At 53.9% G+C, this 20,017-nt stretch overlaps 1 protein-coding gene across 2 annotated transcripts in view; it reads right to left on the minus strand.

Moving 5' to 3' along the window:
* Positions 1–20,017, minus strand: part of CDK10 (cyclin dependent kinase 10) — a 40,342-nt gene that overhangs the window by 4,164 nt on the left and 16,161 nt on the right. For both annotated transcript variants that reach the window (XM_078883350.1, XM_078883349.1), the window contains exons 8-12: positions 18,989–19,041; positions 17,437–17,506; positions 16,549–16,608; positions 14,004–14,127; positions 4,189–4,328 (exon numbers count right to left, since the gene is read on the minus strand). In XM_078883350.1, coding sequence (XP_078739476.1) covers positions 4,189–4,328; positions 14,004–14,127; positions 16,549–16,608; positions 17,437–17,506; positions 18,989–19,041 — 447 coding nt within the window. The remainder of the gene's footprint in view (positions 1–4,188; positions 4,329–14,003; positions 14,128–16,548; positions 16,609–17,436; positions 17,507–18,988; positions 19,042–20,017) is intronic.

A 20,017-nucleotide genomic window follows, 5' to 3' on the forward strand; every position in this document is an offset into this window, starting at 1 on the left:
CGGCCACGTAGCGTTACCCAGGCCTGCCCACCATCAGAGAGGCCCTTAACGATCGTGGGCATAGACTTGGGGACCCCTGAAAGCACGAAGAACAACCCAGAGCCCACGATGTCATAGGCCTTGACCAGGTCAATAAAGCAGAGATGTAGGTCTTGTTGGAAATCCCTACACCTCTGCTGTAGCAGACGGACAGAAAATATGGCATCTGTGCAGGACCGCCCTTTCCTGAAACCACATTGGGGCTCCGCAAGCCTCTCCTCAGCGTGCCTGGCAAGGCGATGTTGAATAATCCTTGCCAGGACCTTTCCCGGCCTCACACTGAGGAGTGAGATGCCCCTGTAGTTGTTACAGTCTGTGCGGTCCCCCTTCTTAAAGAGGGGGACCACCAGGGCATCCTTACAATCCTGCGAAACCCGTTCAATGGTCCAGACTGTTGTTATGATGTCATGTAGGGCAGTCTGTGCACAAGAATGAGAAAGTGAATGTATGAGTGTATCTGAGTGTCTGAGTGAGTGAGTCGGTGGTTGAATGAGTGTGTGAGTGAGTATATGTATGTGTGGGTGAGTGAGTGGGTGAGTGAGTGTGTGGGTGAGTGCGTGGGTGAGTGTGTGAGTGTGCGAGTCGGTGTGTGAGTGTACGAGAGAGCGAGTGCGTGAATCGGTGTGTGAGTGAATGTGTGAGTGTGTGAGTAGGTGGTTGATTGAGTGAGTGTGTGAGTGAATCAGGGTGAGGGTGAATCGGTGTGTGGGTGAGTGTGTGAATGGGAGTGAGTATGTGAGTGGGTGTATGGGTGAGTGAGTGAATGGGTGAGAGATTGTCTGGGCGAATGAGTGAGCGTGTGGGCGAGTGAGTGTGTGGGCGAGTGAGCGAGCGAGTGAGTGAGTGAGTGAGTGAGCGAGCGTGTGGGCGAGCGAGCGTGTGGGCGAGTGAGTGAGCGAGGGAGCGAGCGTGTGAGTGAGCGAGTGAGTGGGCGAGTGAGTGAGTGAGTGAGTGAGCGAGCGAGCGAGCGAGAGTGAGCGAGTGAGCAAGTGAGTGAGCGAGTGAGTGTATGAGTGACTGGGTGAGTGAGTGAGCGTGTGGGCGAGAGAGTGAGTGAGTGAGTGAGCGAGTGAGCGAGTGAGCAAGTGAGTGAGCGAGTGACTGAGTGAGTGTATGAGTGACTGGGTGAGTGAGTGAGCGTGTGGGCGAGTGAGTGAGTGAGTGAGTGAGCGAGTGAGTGAGTGAGCGAGTGAGTGTGTGAGTGAGCGAGCGAGCGAGTGAGAGTGAGCGAGCGAGCGAGTGACTGAGTGAGTGAGTGTATGAGTGACTGGGTGAGTGAGTGAGCGTGTGGGCGAGTGAGTGAGTGAGCGAGCGAGTGAGTGGGTGGGCGAGTGAGTGAGTGTGTGGGTGAGCGAGTGAGTGAGTGAGCGTGTGAGTGAGTGGGTGTGTGGGTGAGTGAGCAAGTGAGTGGGTGAGCGAGTGAGTGGGTGTGTGAGTGAGTGAGTGAGCGTGTGAGTGAGTGAGTGAGCGAGCGAGTGAGTGAGCGACCTCTTGGCTGGGTGGTACATGAACAGGGCGTTCAGCATGCGTAGGCCAGCATCTGACAGCCAGTGAGTGTGTGGGCGAGTGGGTGAGTGAGTGAGCGTGTGGATGAGTAAGTGAGTGGGTGAGTAAGTGAGTGAGTGAGTGTGTGGGCAAGCGAGTGAGTGAGTGTGTGGGTGAGTGAGTGAGTGAGCGACTGAGCGAGTGAGCAAGCGTGTGAGTGAGTGAATGAGTGAGTGAGTGTGTGAGTGAATGAGCGAGTGAGTGAGCGAGCGAGTGAGTGAGTGAGTGAGTGAGCGAGTGAGTGAGTGAGTGAGTGAATGACCTCTTGGCTGGGTGGTACATGAACAGGGCGTTCAGCATGCGTAGGCTGGCATCTGACAGCCAGTGAGTGTGTGGGCGAGTGAGTGAGTGAGTGTGTGAGTGAGTGAGTGAGTGTGTGAGTGAGTGAGTGTGTGAGTGAGCGAGCGTGTATGTGGGCGAGTGAGTGAGTGAGCGAGTGAGTGAGTGAGCGAGTGACTGGGTGAGCGAGCGTGTGAGTGAATGACCTCTTGGCTGGGTGGTACATGAACAGGGCGTTCAGCATGCGTAGGCCGGCATCTGACAGCCAGTGAGTGAGTGACTGAGTGAGTGACTGAGTGAGTGAGTGGGTGAGCGAGCGTGTGAGTGAGTGAGTGAGCGAGTGAGTGAGTGAGTGACTGAGTGAGCGAGCGTGTGAGTGAGTGAGCGAGTGAGTGTGTGGGTGAGTGAGTGGGTGAGTGAGTGACTGAGTGAGTGACTGGGTGAGTGAGTGACCTCTTGGCTGGGTGGTACATGAACAGGGCGTTCAGCATGCGTAGGCCGGCATCTGACAGCCAGTGAGTGTGTGGGTGAGTGAGTGAGTGGGTGAGTGGGTGAGTGAGTGAGTGTGTGGGCGAGTGAGTGAGTGAGTGAGTGTGTGAGTCTGTGAGTGAGTGAGTGAGTGAGCGAGTGAGTGTGTGAGTCTGTGAGTGAGTGAGTGAGTGTGTGAGTCTGTGAGTGAGTGAGTGAGTGAGTGAGTGAGTGAGCGAGTGAGTGTGTGAGTCTGTGAGTGAGTGAGTGAGTGAGCGAGTGAGTGTGTGAGTCTGTGAGTGAGTGAGTGAGCGAGTGAGTGTGTGAGTCTGTGAGTAAGTGAGTGAGTGAGCGAGTGAGTGTGTGAGTCTGTGAGTGAGTGAGTGAGTGTGTGAGTCTGTGAGTGAGTGAGTGAGTGTGTGAGTCTGTGAGTGAGTGAGTGAGTGAGTGAGCGAGTGAGTGTGTGAGTCTGTGAGTGAGTGAGTGAGCGAGTGAGTGAGTGAGTGAGCGAGTGAGTGTGTGAGTCTGTGAGTGAGTGAGTGAGTGAGCGAGTGAGTGTGTGAGTCTGTGAGTGAGTGAGTGAGTGAGCGAGTGAGTGTGTGAGTCTGTGAGTGAGTGAGTGAGCGAGTGAGTGTGTGAGTCTGTGAGTGAGTGAGTGAGCGAGTGAGTGTGTGAGTCTGTGAGTGAGTGAGTGAGTGAGCGAGTGAGTGTGTGAGTCTGTGAGTGAGTGAGTGAGCGAGTGAGTGTGTGAGTCTGTGAGTGAGTGAGTGAGTGAGCGAGTCTGTGAGTGAGTGAGTGAGTGAGCGAGTGAGTGTGTGAGTGAGTGAGTGAGTGAGCGAGTGAGTGTGTGAGTCTGTGAGTGAGTGAGTGAGTGAGCGAGTCTGTGAGTGAGTGAGTGAGCGAGTGAGTGTGTGAGTGAGTGAGTGAGTGAGTGAGCGAGTGAGTGTGTGAGTCTGTGAGTGAGTGAGTGAGTGAGCGAGTCTGTGAGTGAGTGAGTGAGTGAGTGAGCGAGTGAGTGTGTGAGTGAGTGAGTGAGTGAGCGAGTGAGTGTGTGAGTCTGTGAGTGAGTGAGTGAGTGAGCGAGTCTGTGAGTGAGTGAGTGAGCGAGTGAGTGTGTGAGTGAGTGAGTGAGTGAGCGAGTGAGTGTGTGAGTGGGTGAGTGGGTGAGTGGGTGAGCGAGTGAGTGAGTGAGTGACCTCTTGGCTGGGTGGTACATGAACAGGGCGTTGAGCATGCGTAGGCCGGCATCTGAGAGCCAGTGAGTGAGTGAGTGAGCGAGTGAGTGTGTGAGTGAGTGTGTTAGTTAGTGAGTGAGTGAGTGGGCGAGTGAGTGAGTGAGCGAGTGAGTGAGTGTGTGGGTGAGTGAGTTAGTTAGTGAGTGAGTGACTGGGCGAGTGAGTGAGTGAGTGAATGACCTCTTGGCTGGGTGGTACATGAACAGGGCGTTCAGCATGCGTAGGCCGGCATCTGACAGCCAGTGAGTGAGTGACTGAGTGAGTGAGTGGGTGAGCGAGCGTGTGAGTGAGTGAGTGAGTGAGTGGGTGAGTGGGTGAGCGAGCGTGTGAGTGAGTGAGCAAGTGAGTGAGTGACTGAGTGAGCGAGCGTGTAAGTGAGTGAGCGAGTGAGTGTGTGGGTGAGTGAGTGACTGAGTGAGTGACTGGGTGAGTGAGTGACCTCTTGGCTGGGTGGTACATGAACAGGGCGTTCAGCATGCGTAGGCCGGCATCTGACAGCCAGTGAGTGTGTGGGTGAGTGAGTGAGTGGGTGAGTGAGTGTGTGGGCGAGTGAGTGAGTGAGCGAGTGTGTGGGTGAGTGAGTGAGTTAGTGAGTGAGTGAGTGGGTGAGCGAGTGAGTGACCTCTTGGCTGGGTGGTACATGAACAGGGCGTTCAGCATGCGTAGGCCGGCATCTGAGAGCCAGGGCAGGCGGTGACGCAGGTGGTTGTACGGCTGCCTCCGCAGCACCACGCGGTCCGGCACACGCAGACTCGAGAAGCCCTGACAACATCACCAACATCAACATCAACAACATCATCAACATCAACAACATCAACATCATCACCATCAGCACCACATGCTCCAGCACACGCAGACTCGAGAAGCCCTGACACCATCACCAACATCAACATCAACAACATCATCAACATCAACATCATCAACATCGTCACCATCAGCACCACACGCTCCAGCACATGCAGACTCGAGAAGCCCTGACACCAACATCAACATCATCAAAACATCAACATCAACACCGTCAACATCAACATCATCAACATCATCAACAACATCAACAACATCATCATCATCATAATCAACATCACAATCACCAACATCATCATCATTAACATCATCACCATCACCAACATCACCATCAACATCATCATCATCAACATCATAAACAACATCAACAACATCAACATCATCAACATCAACATCGTCGTCACCATCATCAACATCACCATCATCAACATCATCATCATCGTCATCGTCATCATCACCATCATCAAAATCACCAACATCATCATCACCATGATCAACATCAGCATCATCATCATCATCACCATCATCAACATCATCAACATCATCACCATCGTCAAAATCACCATCATCAACATCACCAACATCACTATCATCAACATCAACATCGTCATCAACATCACCATCATCGTCATCATCACCATGATCAACATCACCATCATCAACAACGTCACCATGATCAACATCATCACCATGATCAACATCATCACCATGATAAACATCACCATCATCACCATCATCAACATCATCATCACCATGATACCATCACCATGATCAACATCATCACCATGATCAACATCACCATAATCACGAACATTGTCAACATCATTACGAACACCACCAACAGCATCAGTATCACCATCAACATCATTACCATCATCAACACCATCACTGGTGGTGGTGATGGCTGGTGTGGTTTACGGCATTGAGTGGTGGTGAGTGGTGGTGAGTGGTGAGTGGTATTGAGTGAGTGGTGAGTGAGTTGTGTTGAGTGAGTGGTGGTGAGTGAGTGGTGAGTGGTGGTGAGTGGTGAATGGCGGTGAGTGGTGAGTGGCGGTGAGTGGTGGGTGGCGGTGAGTGGCAGTGAGTGGTGGTGAGTGAGTGGTGAGTGAGTGGTAGTGAGTGAGTGGTGAGTGAGTGGTGGTGAGTGAGTGGTGGTGAGTGAGTGGTGAGTGAGTGGTGAGTGAGTGGTGAGTGAGTGGTGGTGAGTGGTGGTGAGTGGTATTGAGTGAGTGGTGAGTGAGTGGTGAGTGAGTGGTGGTGAGTGAGTGGTGAGTGAGTGGTGGTGAGTGGTGGTGAGTGGTGGTGAGTGGTGAGTGGTGGTGAGTGAGTGGTGAGTGAGTGGTGGTGAGTGAGTGGTGAGTGAGTGGTGAGTGAGTGGTGAGTGAGTGGTGGTGAGTGGTGGTGAGTGGTATTGAGTGAGTGGTGAGTGAGTGGTGAGTGAGTGGTGGTGAGTGAGTGGTGAGTGAGTGGTGGTGAGTGGTGGTGAGTGGTGGTGAGTGGTGAGTGGTATTGAGTGAGTGGTGAGTGAGTGGTGAGTGAGTGGTGGTGAGTGAGTGGTGAGTGAGTGGTGAGTGAGTGGTGGTGAGTGGTGGTGAGTGGTGAGTGGTATTGAGTGAGTGGTGAGTGAGTTGTGTTGAGTGAGTGGTGGTGAGTGAGTGGTGAGTGGTGGTGAGTGGTGAGTGGCGGTGAGTGGTGGGTGGCGGTGAGTGGCAGTGAGTGGTGGTGAGTGAGTGGTGAGTGAGTGGTAGTGAGTGAGTGGTGAGTGAGTGGTGGTGAGTGAGTGGTGGTGAGTGAGTGGTGAGTGAGTGGTGAGTGAGTGGTGAGTGAGTGGTGGTGAGTGGTGGTGAGTGGTATTGAGTGAGTGGTGAGTGAGTGGTGAGTGAGTGGTGGTGAGTGAGTGGTGAGTGAGTGGTGGTGAGTGGTGGTGAGTGGTGGTGAGTGGTGAGTGGTATTGAGTGAGTGGTGAGTGAGTGGTGAGTGAGTGGTGGTGAGTGAGTGGTGAGTGAGTGGTGGTGAGTGGTGGTGAGTGGTGGTGAGTGAGTGGTGAGTGAGTGGTGGTGAGTGAGTGGTGAGTGAGTGGTGAGTGAGTGGTGGTGAGTGGTGGTGAGTGGTGAGTGGTATTGAGTGAGTGGTGAGTGAGTGGTGAGTGAGTGGTGGTGAGTGGTGGTGAGTGAGTGGTGAGTGAGTGGTGGTGAGTGGTGGTGAGTGGTGGTGAGTGAGTGGTGAGTGAGTGGTGGTGAGTGAGTGGTAGTGAGTGGTGGTGAGTGGTGTTGAGTGAGTGGCGGTGAGTGGTGGTGAGTGAGTGGCGGTGAGTGGTGGTGAGTGGTGTTGAGTGAGTGGCGGTGAGTGGTGGTGAGTTGTGTTGAGTGAGTGGCGGTGAGTGGTGGTGAGTGGTGTTGAGTGAGTGGTGAGTGGTGGTGAGTGGTGTTGAGTGAGTGGTAGTGAGTGGTGGTGAGTTGTGTTGAGTGAGTGGCGGTGAGTGGTGGTGAGTGGTGTTGAGTGAGTGGTGAGTGGTGGTGAGTTGTGTTGAGTGAGTGGTGGTGAGTGGTGTTGAGTGAGTGGTGAGTGGTGGTGAGTTGTGTTGAGTGAGTGGCGGTGAGTGGCGGTGAGTGGTGTTGAGTGAGTGGTGAGTGGTGGTGAGTTGTGTTGAGTGAGTGGCGGTGAGTGGTGGTGAGTGGTGTTGAGTGAGTGGTGAGTGGTGGTGAGTGGTGTTGAGTGAGTGGTAGTGAGTGGTGGTGAGTTGTGTTGAGTGAGTGGCGGTGAGTGAGTGGTGAGTGGTGTTGAGTGAGTGGTGAGTGGTGTTGAGTGAGTGGTGAGTGGTGGTGAGTGGTGTTGAGTGAGTGGTAGTGAGTGGTGGTGAGTGGTGTTGAGTGAGTGGTAGTGAGTGGTGGTGAGTGGTGTTGAGTGAGTGGTGAGTGGTGGTGAGTGGTGTTGAGTGAGCGGTAGTGAGTGGTGGTGAGTGGTGTTGAGTGAGTGGTAGTGAGTGGTGGTGAGTGGTGTTGAGTGAGTGGTGAGTGGTGGTGAGTGGTGTTGAGTGAGTGGTAGTGAGTGGTGGTGAGTGGTGGTGAGTGGTGTTGAGTGAGTGGTGAGTGGTGGTGAGTGGTGTTGAGTGAGTGGTAGTGAGTGGTGGTGAGTGGTGTTGAGTGAGTGGTAGTGAGTGGTGGTGAGTGGTGTTGAGTGAGTGGTGAGTGGTGGTGAGTGGTGTTGAGTGAGTGGTAGTGAGTGGTGGTGAGTGGTGTTGAGTGAGTGGTGAGTGGTGGTGAGTGGTGTTGAGTGAGCGGTAGTGAGTGGTGGTGAGTGGTGTTGAGTGGTGGTGAGTGGTGGTGAGTGGTGGTGAGTGGTGTTGAGTGAGTGGTAGTGAGTGGTGGTGAGTGAGTGGTGAGTGAGTGGTGGTGAGTGGTGTTGAGTGAGTGGTGAGTGAGTGGTGTTGAGTGAGTGGTGAGTGAGTGGTGGTGAGTGGTGTTGAGTGAGTGGTGAGTGAGTGGCGGTGAGTGGTGGTGAGTGGTGTTGAGTGAGTGGTGAGTGGTGTTGAGCGGTGAGTGGCGGTGAGTGGCAGTGAGTGGTGGTGAGTGAGTGGTGAGTGAGTGGTGGTGAGTGGTGGTGAGTGGTGGTGAGTGGTGACGAGTGAGTGGTGGTGAGTGGTGGTGAGTGAGTGGTGTTGAGTGGTGTTGAGTGAGTGGTGGTGAGTGGTGGTGAGTGGTGTTGAGTGAGTGGTGGTGAGTGAGTGGTGGTGAGTGGTGGTGAGTGGTGGTTAGTGGTGGTGAGTGGTGGTGAGTGGTGGTTAGTGGTGTTGAGTGTTGAGTGGTGGTGAGTGGTGGTGAGTGAGTGGTGAGTAGTGTCTCACAGGCCAGATGGCGTTGGTGGGTTTGGTGAGTGGTGAGTGGTGTTGAGTGAGTGGTGGTGAGTGGTGGTGAGTGGTGGTGAGTGGTGGTGAGTGAGTGGTGAGTGAGTGGTGAGTGAGTGGTGAGTGAGTGGTGGTGAGTGGTGGTGAGTGGTATTGAGTGAGTGGTGAGTGAGTGGTGAGTGAGTGGTGGTGAGTGAGTGGTGAGTGAGTGGTGGTGAGTGGTGGTGAGTGGTGGTGAGTGGTGAGTGGTATTGAGTGAGTGGTGAGTGAGTGGTGAGTGAGTGGTGGTGAGTGAGTGGTGAGTGAGTGGTGGTGAGTGGTGGTGAGTGGTGGTGAGTGAGTGGTGAGTGAGTGGTGGTGAGTGAGTGGTGAGTGAGTGGTGAGTGAGTGGTGGTGAGTGGTGGTGAGTGGTGAGTGGTATTGAGTGAGTGGTGAGTGAGTGGTGAGTGAGTGGTGGTGAGTGGTGGTGAGTGAGTGGTGAGTGAGTGGTGGTGAGTGGTGGTGAGTGGTGGTGAGTGAGTGGTGAGTGAGTGGTGGTGAGTGAGTGGTAGTGAGTGGTGGTGAGTGGTGTTGAGTGAGTGGCGGTGAGTGGTGGTGAGTGAGTGGCGGTGAGTGGTGGTGAGTGGTGTTGAGTGAGTGGCGGTGAGTGGTGGTGAGTTGTGTTGAGTGAGTGGCGGTGAGTGGTGGTGAGTGGTGTTGAGTGAGTGGTGAGTGGTGGTGAGTTGTGTTGAGTGAGTGGTGGTGAGTGGTGTTGAGTGAGTGGTGAGTGGTGGTGAGTGGTGTTGAGTGAGTGGTAGTGAGTGGTGGTGAGTTGTGTTGAGTGAGTGGCGGTGAGTGGCGGTGAGTGGTGTTGAGTGAGTGGTGAGTGGTGGTGAGTTGTGTTGAGTGAGTGGCGGTGAGTGGTGGTGAGTGGTGTTGAGTGAGTGGTGAGTGGTGGTGAGTGGTGTTGAGTGAGTGGTAGTGAGTGGTGGTGAGTTGTGTTGAGTGAGTGGCGGTGAGTGAGTGGTGAGTGGTGTTGAGTGAGTGGTGAGTGGTGTTGAGTGAGTGGTGAGTGGTGGTGAGTGGTGTTGAGTGAGTGGTAGTGAGTGGTGGTGAGTGGTGTTGAGTGAGTGGTAGTGAGTGGTGGTGAGTGGTGTTGAGTGAGTGGTGAGTGGTGGTGAGTGGTGTTGAGTGAGCGGTAGTGAGTGGTGGTGAGTGGTGTTGAGTGGTGGTGAGTGGTGGTGAGTGGTGGTGAGTGGTGTTGAGTGAGTGGTAGTGAGTGGTGGTGAGTGAGTGGTGAGTGAGTGGTGGTGAGTGGTGTTGAGTGAGTGGTGAGTGAGTGGTGTTGAGTGAGTGGTGAGTGAGTGGTGGTGAGTGGTGTTGAGTGAGTGGTGAGTGAGTGGCGGTGAGTGGTGGTGAGTGGTGTTGAGTGAGTGGTGAGTGGTGTTGAGCGGTGAGTGGCGGTGAGTGGCAGTGAGTGGTGGTGAGTGAGTGGTGAGTGAGTGGTGGTGAGTGGTGGTGAGTGGTGGTGAGTGGTGACGAGTGAGTGGTGGTGAGTGGTGGTGAGTGAGTGGTGTTGAGTGGTGTTGAGTGAGTGGTGGTGAGTGGTGGTGAGTGGTGTTGAGTGAGTGGTGGTGAGTGAGTGGTGGTGAGTGGTGGTGAGTGGTGGTTAGTGGTGGTGAGTGGTGGTGAGTGGTGGTGAGTGGTGGTTAGTGGTGTTGAGTGTTGAGTGGTGGTGAGTGGTGGTGAGTGAGTGGTGGTTAGTGGTGGTGAGTGGTGGTTAGTGGTGGTTAGTGGTGGTGAGTGGTGGTGAGTGGTGGTGAGTGGTGGTTAGTGGTGGTTAGTGGTGGTTAGTGGTGTTGAGTGTTGAGTGGTGGTGAGTGGTGGTGAGTGAGTGGTGAGTAGTGTCTCACAGGCCAGATGGCGTTGGTGGGTTTGGTGAGTGGTGAGTGGTGTTGAGTGAGTGGTGGTGAGTGGTGGTGAGTGGTGGTGAGTGGTGGTGAGTGAGTGGTGGTGAGTGGTGGTGAGTGGTGGTGAGTGGTGGTGAGTGGTGGTGAGTGAGTGGTGGCGAGTGGTGGTGAGTGAGTGGTGGTGAGTGAGTGGTGGTGAGTGGGTGAGTGGTGTTGAGTGAGTGGTGAGTGAGTTGTGTTGAGTGAGTGGCGGTGAGTGGTGGTGAGTGGTGTTGAGTGAGTGGTGAGTGGTGTTGAGCGGTGAGTGGCGGTGAGTGGCAGTGAGTGGTGGTGAGTGAGTGGTGAGTGAGTGGTGGTGAGTGGCGGTGAGTGGTGGTGAGTGGTGACGAGTGAGTGGTGGTGAGTGGTGGTGAGTGAGTGGTGTTGAGTGGTGTTGAGTGAGTGGTGGTGAGTGGTGGTGAGTGGTGTTGAGTGAGTGGTGGTGAGTGAGTGGTGGTGAGTGGTGGTGAGTGGTGGTTAGTGGTGGTGAGTGGTGGTGAGTGGTGGTTAGTGGTGGTTAGTGGTGTTGAGTGTTGAGTGGTGGTGAGTGGTGGTGAGTGAGTGGTGGTTAGTGGTGGTGAGTGGTGGTTAGTGGTGGTGAGTGGTGGTTAGTGGTGGTGAGTGGTGGTTAGTGGTGGTTAGTGGTGTTGAGTGTTGAGTGGTGGTGAGTGGTGGTGAGTGAGTGGTGAGTAGTGTCTCACAGGCCAGATGGCGTTGGTGGGTTTGGTGAGTGGTGAGTGGTGTTGAGTGAGTGGTGGTGAGTGGTGGTGAGTGGTGGTGAGTGGTGGTGAGTGAGTGGTGGTGAGTGGTGGTGAGTGGTGGTGAGTGAGTGGTGGTGAGTGGTGGTGAGTGGTGGTGAGTGGTGGTGAGTGGTGGTGAGTGAGTGGTGGCGAGTGGTGGTGAGTGAGTGGTGGTGAGTGAGTGGTGGTGAGTGAGTGGTGGTGAGTGGGTGAGTGGTGTTGAGTGAGTGGTGGTGAGTGAGTGGTGGTGAGTGGGTGAGTGGTGAGTGATTGGTGGTGAGTGGTGGTGTGTCTCACAGGCCAGATGGCATTGGTGGGTTTGGTGAGTGAGTGGTGGTGAGTGGTGGTGGTGTTGAGTGTTGAGTGGTGAGTGGTGGTGAGTGAGTGGTGAGTGGTGGTGAGTGTTGAATGAGTGGTGTTGAGTGTTGAGTGGTGGTGAGTGGTGGTGAGTGGTGGTGAGTGGTGGTGAGTGGTGGTGAGTGTTGAGTGGTGGTGAGTGGTGGTGAGTGGTGGTGAGTGGTGGTGAGTGTTGAATGAGTGGTGTTGAGTGTTGAGTGGTGGTGAGTGGTGGTGAGTGGTGGTGAGTGGTGGTGAGTGGTGGTGAGTGGTGGTGAGTGTTGAGTGGTGGTGAGTGGTGGTGAGTGGTGGTGAGTGTTGAATGAGTGGTGTTGAGTGTTGAGTGGTGGTGAGTGGTGGTGAGTGGTGGTGAGTGGTGGTGAGTGGTGGTGAGTGGTGGTGAGTGGTGGTTAGTGGTGGTGAGTGGTGGTGAGTGTTGAGTGGTGGTGAGTGGTGGTGAGTGGTGGTGAGTGGTGGTGAGTGGTGGTTAGTGGTGGTGAGTGGTGGTGAGTGTTGAGTGGTGGTGAGTGGTGGTGAGTGTTGAATGAGTGGTGTTGAGTGTTGAGTGGTGGTGAGTGGTGGTGAGTGGTGGTGAGTGGTGGTGAGTGGTGGTTAGTGGTGGTGAGTGGTGGTGAGTGTTGAGTGGTGGTGAGTGGTGTTGAGTGGTGGTGAGTGTTGAATGAGTGGTGTTGAGTGTTGAGTGGTGGTGAGTGGTGGTGAGTGGTGGTGAGTGGTGGTGAGTGGTGGTTAGTGGTGGTGAGTGGTGGTGAGTGGTGGTTAGTGGTGGTGAGTGGTGGTGAGTGTTGAGTGGTGGTGAGTGGTGGTGAGTGTTGAGTGGTGGTGAGTGGTGGTGAGTGTTGAATGAGTGGTGTTGAGTGTTGAGTGGTGGTGAGTGGTGGTGAGTGGTGGTGAGTGGTGGTGAGTGGTGGTGAGTGGTGGTTAGTGGTGGTGAGTGGTGGTGAGTGTTGAGTGGTGGTGAGTGGTGGTGAGTGGTGGTTAGTGGTGTTGAGTGTTGAGTGGTGGTGAGTGGTGGTGAGTGGTGGTGAGTGGTGGTGAGTGGTGGTTAGTGGTGGTGAGTGGTGGTTAGTGGTGGTGAGTGGTGGTGAGTGGTGGTGAGTGGTGTTGAGTGTTGAGTGGTGGTGAGTGGTGGTGAGTGAGTGGTGAGTGGTGGTGAGTGTTGAGTGGTGGTGAGTGAGTGGTGAGTGGTGGTGAGTGAGTGGTGGTGAGTGGTGGTGAGTGTTGAGTGGTGGTGAGTGAGTGGTGAGTGGTGGTGAGTGAGTGGTGAGTGGTGGTGAGTGTTGAGTGGTGGTGAGTGGTGGTGAGTGGTGGTGAGTGAGTGGTGAGTGGTGGTGAGTGAGTGGTGAGTGGTGGTGAGTGTTGAGTGGTGGTGAGTGAGTGGTGAGTGGTGGTGAGTGAGTGGTGAGTGGTGGTGAGTGTTGAGTGGTGGTGAGTGGTGGTGAGTGGTGGTGAGTGAGTGGTGAGTGGTGGTGAGTGTTGAGTGGTGGTGAGTGGTGGTGAGTGAGTGGTGAGTGGTGGTGAGTGGTGTCTCACAGGCCAGATGGCGTTGGTGGGTTTGGTGAGTGGTGAGTGGTGGTGAGTGAGTGGTGTTGAGTGGTGAGTGTTGAGTGGTGAGTGGTGGTGAGGAATGGTGAGTATCTCACAGGCCAGATGGCGTTGGTGGGTTTGGTGAGTGAGTGGTGGTGAGTGAGTGGTGAGTGGTGGTGAGTGGTGGTGAGTGGTGTTGAGTGAGCGGTGAGTGGTGGTGAGTGAGTGGTGAGTGGTGGTGAGTGGTGGTGAGTGGTGGTGAGTGAGTGGTGAGTGGTGGTGAGTGGTGGTGAGTGGTGGTGAGTGGTGAGTGGTGGTGAGTGAGTGGTGAGTGGTGGTGAGTGGTGGTGAGTGGTGGTGAGTGGTGTTGAGTGAGTGGTGGTGAGTGGTGGTGAGTGGTGGTGAGTGAGTGGTGAGTGAGTGGTGGTGAGTGGTGGTGAGTGAGTGGTGAGTGAGTGAGTGGTGAGTGAGTGGTGGTGAGTGGTGGTGAGTGGTGTTGAGTGAGTGGTGGTGAGTGGTGGTGAGTGGTGGTGAGTGAGTGGTGGTGAGTGGTGGTGAGTGGTGGTGAGTGAGTGGTAGTGAGTGGTGGTGAGTGAGTGGTGAGTGGTGGTGAGTGGTGGTGAGTGAGTGGTGGTGAGTGGTGGTGAGTGGTGGTGAGTGGTGGTGAGTGAGTGGTAGTGAGTGGTGGTGAGTGAGTGGTGAGTGGTGGTGAGTGGTGGTGAGTGGTGGTGAGTGAGTTGTGGTGAGTGGTGGTGAGTGGTGGTGAGTGAGTGGTAGTGAGTGGTGTTGAGTGAGTGGTGTTGAGTGAGTGGTGGTGAGTGGTGGTGAGTGAGTGTTGAGTGAGTGGTGGTGTTGAGTGAGTGGTGGTGGTGAGTGGTGGTGAGTGAGTGTTGAGTGAGTGTTGAGTGAGTGGTGGTGTTGAGTGAGTGGTGAGTGGTGGTGAGTGGTGAGTGAGTGGTGGTGAGTGGTGGTGAGTGAGTGGTGAGTGAGTGAGTGGTGAGTGAGTGGTGGTGAGTGGTGGTGGTGAGTGGTGGTGGTGAGTGGTGGTGAGTGAGTGGTGAGTGAGTGGTGAGTGAGTGGTGAGTGAGTGGTGAGTGAGTGGTGAGTGAGTGGTGGTGAGGAATGGTGAGTGTCTCACAGGCCAGATGGCGTTGGTGTTGAGTGTTGAGTGAGTGGTGAGTGAGTGTTGAGTGGTGGTGAGTGGTGAGTGAGTGGTGGTGAGGAATGGTGAGTGTCTCACAGGCCAGATGGCGTTGGTGGGCGTGCCCAGGAGCTGCACGATGAGGTGGATCTGCTGGATCTCCGAGGATCCCGGCAGGAGCGGCTTGTGAGCCAGCAGCTCCGCTACGATGCAGCCCACAGACCTGGCAGAGCCACACGCAATCTCCCCTTGTAGCCTTCACGTGGTAACCACCTCGCCTGGTGTACAGGAGGTCGTGGGTTCGATCTCTCATCATCATCACGGTGGCTGGGAGATGTTGACTACCTCGCCTGGTGTACAGGAGGTCGTGGGTTCGATCTCTCATCATCATCAAGGTGGCTGGGAGATGTTGACTACCTCGCCTGGTACGCAGGAAGTCGTGGGTTCGATCTCTCTCTCATCATCATCACGGTGGCTGGGAGATGTTGACTACCTCGCCTGGTACGCAGGAGGTCGTGGGTTCGATCTCTCACTCATCATCATCACGGTGGCTGGGAGATGTTGACTACCTCGCCTGGTACGCAGGAGGTCGTGGGTTCGATCTCTCTCTCATCATCATCACGGTGGCTGGGAGATGTTGACTACCTCGCCTGGTACGCAGGAGGTCGTGGGTTCGATCTCTCACTCATCATCATCACGGTGGCTGGGAGATGTTGACTACCTCGCCTGGTACGCAGGAGGTCGTGGGTTCGATCTCTCTCTCATCATCATCACGGTGGCTGGGAGATGTTGACTACCTCGCCTGGTGTACAGGAGGTCGTGGGTTCGATCCCGACCCTGACGCCTGCTGCTGTATGTTTGGAATTTCTGTGTCTCTCTCTTTCCCTGCGATGAGATGTTAACCACCTCGCCTGGTACACAGGAGACTCTGTCTTCCCGACAGACCTGTTCTTCACCTGAGGACGGCTGCTTGCGTTGTGACCGAAACGTCGTGAGAATTATTTTATTATGTTTAATTGACATTATTTTATTATTTCCATTCTACGTGACTTTACCGAACGAACCAAAAAGATGAATCCCTGCAGTCACGAAAGCTTTAAATCGAAATGGTACACAGGAGGTCGTGGGTTCGATCCCGACCCTGACGATGCCTGCTGCTGTATGTTTGTAGATCCCGTGTCTCTCTCCCCGTGGTGGTTGCGTGGATTTTTATCCGGGTCCTCTGCTTTTCTTTTTCTTCCCTCCACACTTAGAATCAACGTCACGAGTTCAAGAGGATTTGGCTTCTGCTGTAAATGCCCACGTGATGATAGAGACAAAGATCCCCCGTGTAGCCTCAGCAGGCTGTTGGGGCAAGTGCTGTTAGCGAGCACCTATGAAGGCCGGCACGGCTCACGAGGGGGTGGGTGGGTGGCCAGCACCACGCCCGGCCGCCTTTGTCTCCCCAGTGGCGATGTTTTACTGCACACCGCACCAGGTACTCGTTTGAGGCTGAGTCGACCTAGGCGAGGCCCACGAGAGGTGGATACAAAGCGCAGCGCTAACCGCTAGGCCGCCGTTTCGAAACCACTACCAACATCACCAGCATCATCATCAGCAGCAACAGTATCATCATCACTATCAGCACCATCAACACCATCACCACCATCACCACCATCACCACCATCACCACCATCACCACCATCGCCACCATCGCCACCATCGCCATCACCACCACCATCACCACCATCACCACCATCATCACCATCACCACCATGATCACCATCGCCATCACCACCACCACCATCGCCACCATCACCACCATCACCACCACCACCAACATCACCACCACCACCACCATCACCATCATCGCCATCACCGCCACCATCGCCACCATCACCACCACCACCACCACCATCACCACCATCATCACCATCACCACCATCACCACCACCACCACCACACCATCATCACCATCATCACCATCACCACCATCACCACCATCGCCACCATCGCCACCATCGCCACCATCATCGCCACCATCACCACCATCACCACCACCACCATCACCACCATCATCACCATCATCACCATCACCACCATCATCACCATCACCACCATCACCGCCATCATCGCCACCATCACCACCATCACCATCACCAACATCATCACCATCGCCACCATCGCCACCATCATCACCACCATCACCACCATCACCACCATCACCACCACCACCATCATCATCATCACCATCACCACCATCACCATCACCACCATCATCACCACCATCACCACCACCACCACCACCACCATCACCACCAACACCACCACCACCATCGCCACCATCACCATCGCCACCATCGCCACCATCACCACCACCACCATCATCACCACCATCACCACCATCACCACCATCACCACCATCACCACCACCAACACCACCGCCACCATCGCCACCATCGCCACCATCACCACCACCACCATCATCACCACCATCACCACAACCACCATCACCACCATCACCACCATCACCACCATCACCACCATCACCACCAACACCACCATCGCCACCATCACCACCACCACCATCACCACCATCACCACAACCACCATCACCACCACCACCATCACCACCCCCCCCCCCCCCCCCCCACCGTGCACTCACCACATGTCAATGGCTGTGGTCTGTGTCTCTGAGCCGAACAGCAACTCAGGCGCTCGGTACCTAGACACACACGTGTACACACGGACACATGTACACTCACACACGTGTACACACGGACACACAGGTACACACATGTACACACAAGTACACACTCACACACAAGTACACACAGGTACACACATGTACACACGGACACACATGTACACACGTACACACACGTACACTCACACACGTGTACACACGTGTACACACGTACACACATACACACGTACACACATGTACACTCACACACATGTACACTCACACACATGTACACTCACACACATGTACACTCACACACATGTACGCACGGACACACAGGTACACTCACACACGTGTACACTCACACACAGGTACACACGGACACACACAGGTACACACTCACACACATGTACACACGTACACACAAGTACAGACATGTACACACTCACACACGTGTACACACGGACACACATGTACACACTCACACACGTGTACACACGGACACACATGTACACACTCACACACGTGTACACACGGACACACATGTACACACTCTCACACGTGTACACACGGACACACGTGTACACTCACACGTACTCACATAAACACACCCGAGACAAAAAAACTGATGCCAGATATGCTAGAAAAAGTGTGTTGACCAGTGCAATTGATTGCGTGAGTGAGTGCGAGTGAGTTTGGGTTGACTTAGCCCATCATCCCCCCCACCCTCCGGGGGTCCATAAAATGAGTACCGCTTTAGCGGGGGAGTCAACAGCGGTTGTCCGATGAGATGGACTCACCCCCCCCCCCCCCCCCGTCTCCTGTCATAGGAACGTGGAATTCCCAGCACCACATCTGAGATCTCACCACAGCGTCACGACCTTCGGAGTCATGGGTCGCAGAGGAACTCCAAATGCACGAGCCAGCCCAAAGTCCGCTGAGAAACACACACACACACATCATAGTCGTCATCATCACCATCATCATCATCATAATCATCATCATCAACACACACATCATCACCACCATCATCACCACCATCATCAACATCATCATCATCATCATCACCATCATCACCACCATCATCAACATCAACACACACATCATCACCACCATCATCAACACCATCAAAATCATCAACATCATCATCACCATCATCATCAACATCATAACCGTCATCATCACCATCATAATCATCATCACCATAACCATCATCATCACCACCATCATCAACACCATCATCATCATCAACACCACCATCAACACCACCATCATCAACACACACACATCACCATCATAACCATCATCATCATCAACACCATTATCAACACCAACACCATTATCATCATAATCATCACCATCATCCTCATCACCACCAACACCATCATCATCAACACCATCATCATCAACACCATCATCATCATCACCATCAACACCATCATCATCACCATCATCATCATCACCATCATCATCACCACCATCATCATCATCATCACCACCATCACCATCATCACCATCATCACCATCAACACCATCATCATCACCATCATCATCATCACCATCATCATCAACACCATCATCATCACCATCATCATCACCACCATCATCACCACCATCACCATCATCATCACCATCATCACCATCAACACCATCACCATCATCATCAACACCATCATCACCATCATCATCACCATCATCATCAACACCATTATCATCCCCATCATCATCATAATCATCAACACCATCATCAACACCAACACCATCATCATCATCATCCCCATCACCACCAACACCATCAACACCATCATCATCATCGTCGTCCTCATCGTCAACAACATCAACACCACCATCATCGACGCCATCACCATCACAGCCACCATGAACAGCACGACCACCACCATCGTCACTACCATGATCAACAACAACATCACCATCGTCACCACCGTGACCACCACCACCACCATCGTCACCATCGTCACCATCACCATCACCACCACTATCACCACCATCGTCACCATCAAGGTGGATGCACCCACACTTTATCCCACCATGTGTGGCCTTGCACGTGATTGGTGGAGAGAGAGGGGGGAGCTGATTGGTGGAGAGAGAGAGAGGAGCTGATTGGTGGAGAGAGAGGGGGGGGGGAGCTGATTGGTGGAGAGAGGGGGGGGAGCTGATTGGTGGAGAGAGAGAGAGGGGGAGGATCTGATTGGTGGAGAGATGGAGCGAGCTGATTGGTGGAGAGAGAGAGGGGGGGAGCTGATTGGTGGAGAGAGAGGGGGGGGGAGCCGATTGGCGGAGAGAGAGAGAGGGGGAAGGGAGCTGATTGGTGGAGAGAGATGGAGCGTGCTGATTGGTGGAGAGATGGAGCGAGCTGATTGGTGGAGAGCGAGGGGGGGGTCACTGCAAGTGTCGTCACCGATCTTGACGCAGCCTTTGTCCGTCATGAGCAGGTTGGACACCTTCAGATCTCTGGCAGATGCAGCGGAACACAAAGACAAAGATCCCCCACGTAGCCTCAACAGACTGCCGGGGCAAGTGCTGTTAGCGAGCACCTGTGAAGGCCGGCACGGCTCACGAGGGGGTGGGTGGCCAGCACCACGCCCGGCCGCCTTTGTCTCCCCAGTGATAGCGATGTTTACTACACACACCGCTACACCAGGTGACTCATTTGAGGCTGAATTGACCTAAGGGGCCGTCCATAAATGACGTCACGCACCTTGGGGGGAGGGGAGAGGGGTCAGACATTTGTGACGATGTGTGACGAGGGGGGGAGGTTTAAGAAATGTGACGTCACATCAAAATGAGCAACTTTAAATCAATATAGACAACACGTTCTACTTGACTAAATAGACTTCTTAGTAAATGTTTTCTCCTACAACATCAGAGTGCAGCGCCACATTAAATACGCACTACAATGACAATAGTTTAAAGCGATTTGAAGCATGTTTTATTTAATTTTGGAGGGGGGGGGTCAGACTTTTTGTGACGCCGTGTGACGATGGGGGGGGGGGCACGCTCCCCAAATAACAAAGCCCCCCCCCCCCTCCGTATAGCCTCAACAAACTGCTGGGGCAAGTGCTGATAGTGCGCGCACCTGCGAAGGCCTTCATTGGCTGCTTGCTAACACAGCGCGTGACCCCAAGGGTCACCGCTGTGACGACCAAGACTCGAATGACGCTTTGGTTCTTTCGGTAAAGTGACGTAGAAAGATAAAATAACTAGTAGGTTTTTACCCTTTTAAACTGGTACAAAACTGACACCTTTATTCAAGGCATCATGTTTGCAATAACCACAACACAAGCAGTCAAAAAAGCAAACAAAAAGAAGCAACTCTGATGATGATAATGATGTGCACTGACCTTGAAGTTGATTGGTCCACACCCGGTTATTGCAAACATGATGCCTTGAATAAAGGTGTCAGTTTTGTACCAGTTTAAAAGGGTAA

The sequence above is a fragment of the Lampetra fluviatilis genome, chromosome 70 (assembly GCF_964198595.1).
Source record: "Lampetra fluviatilis chromosome 70, kcLamFluv1.1, whole genome shotgun sequence".
NCBI lineage: Eukaryota > Metazoa > Chordata > Hyperoartia > Petromyzontiformes > Petromyzontidae > Lampetra > Lampetra fluviatilis.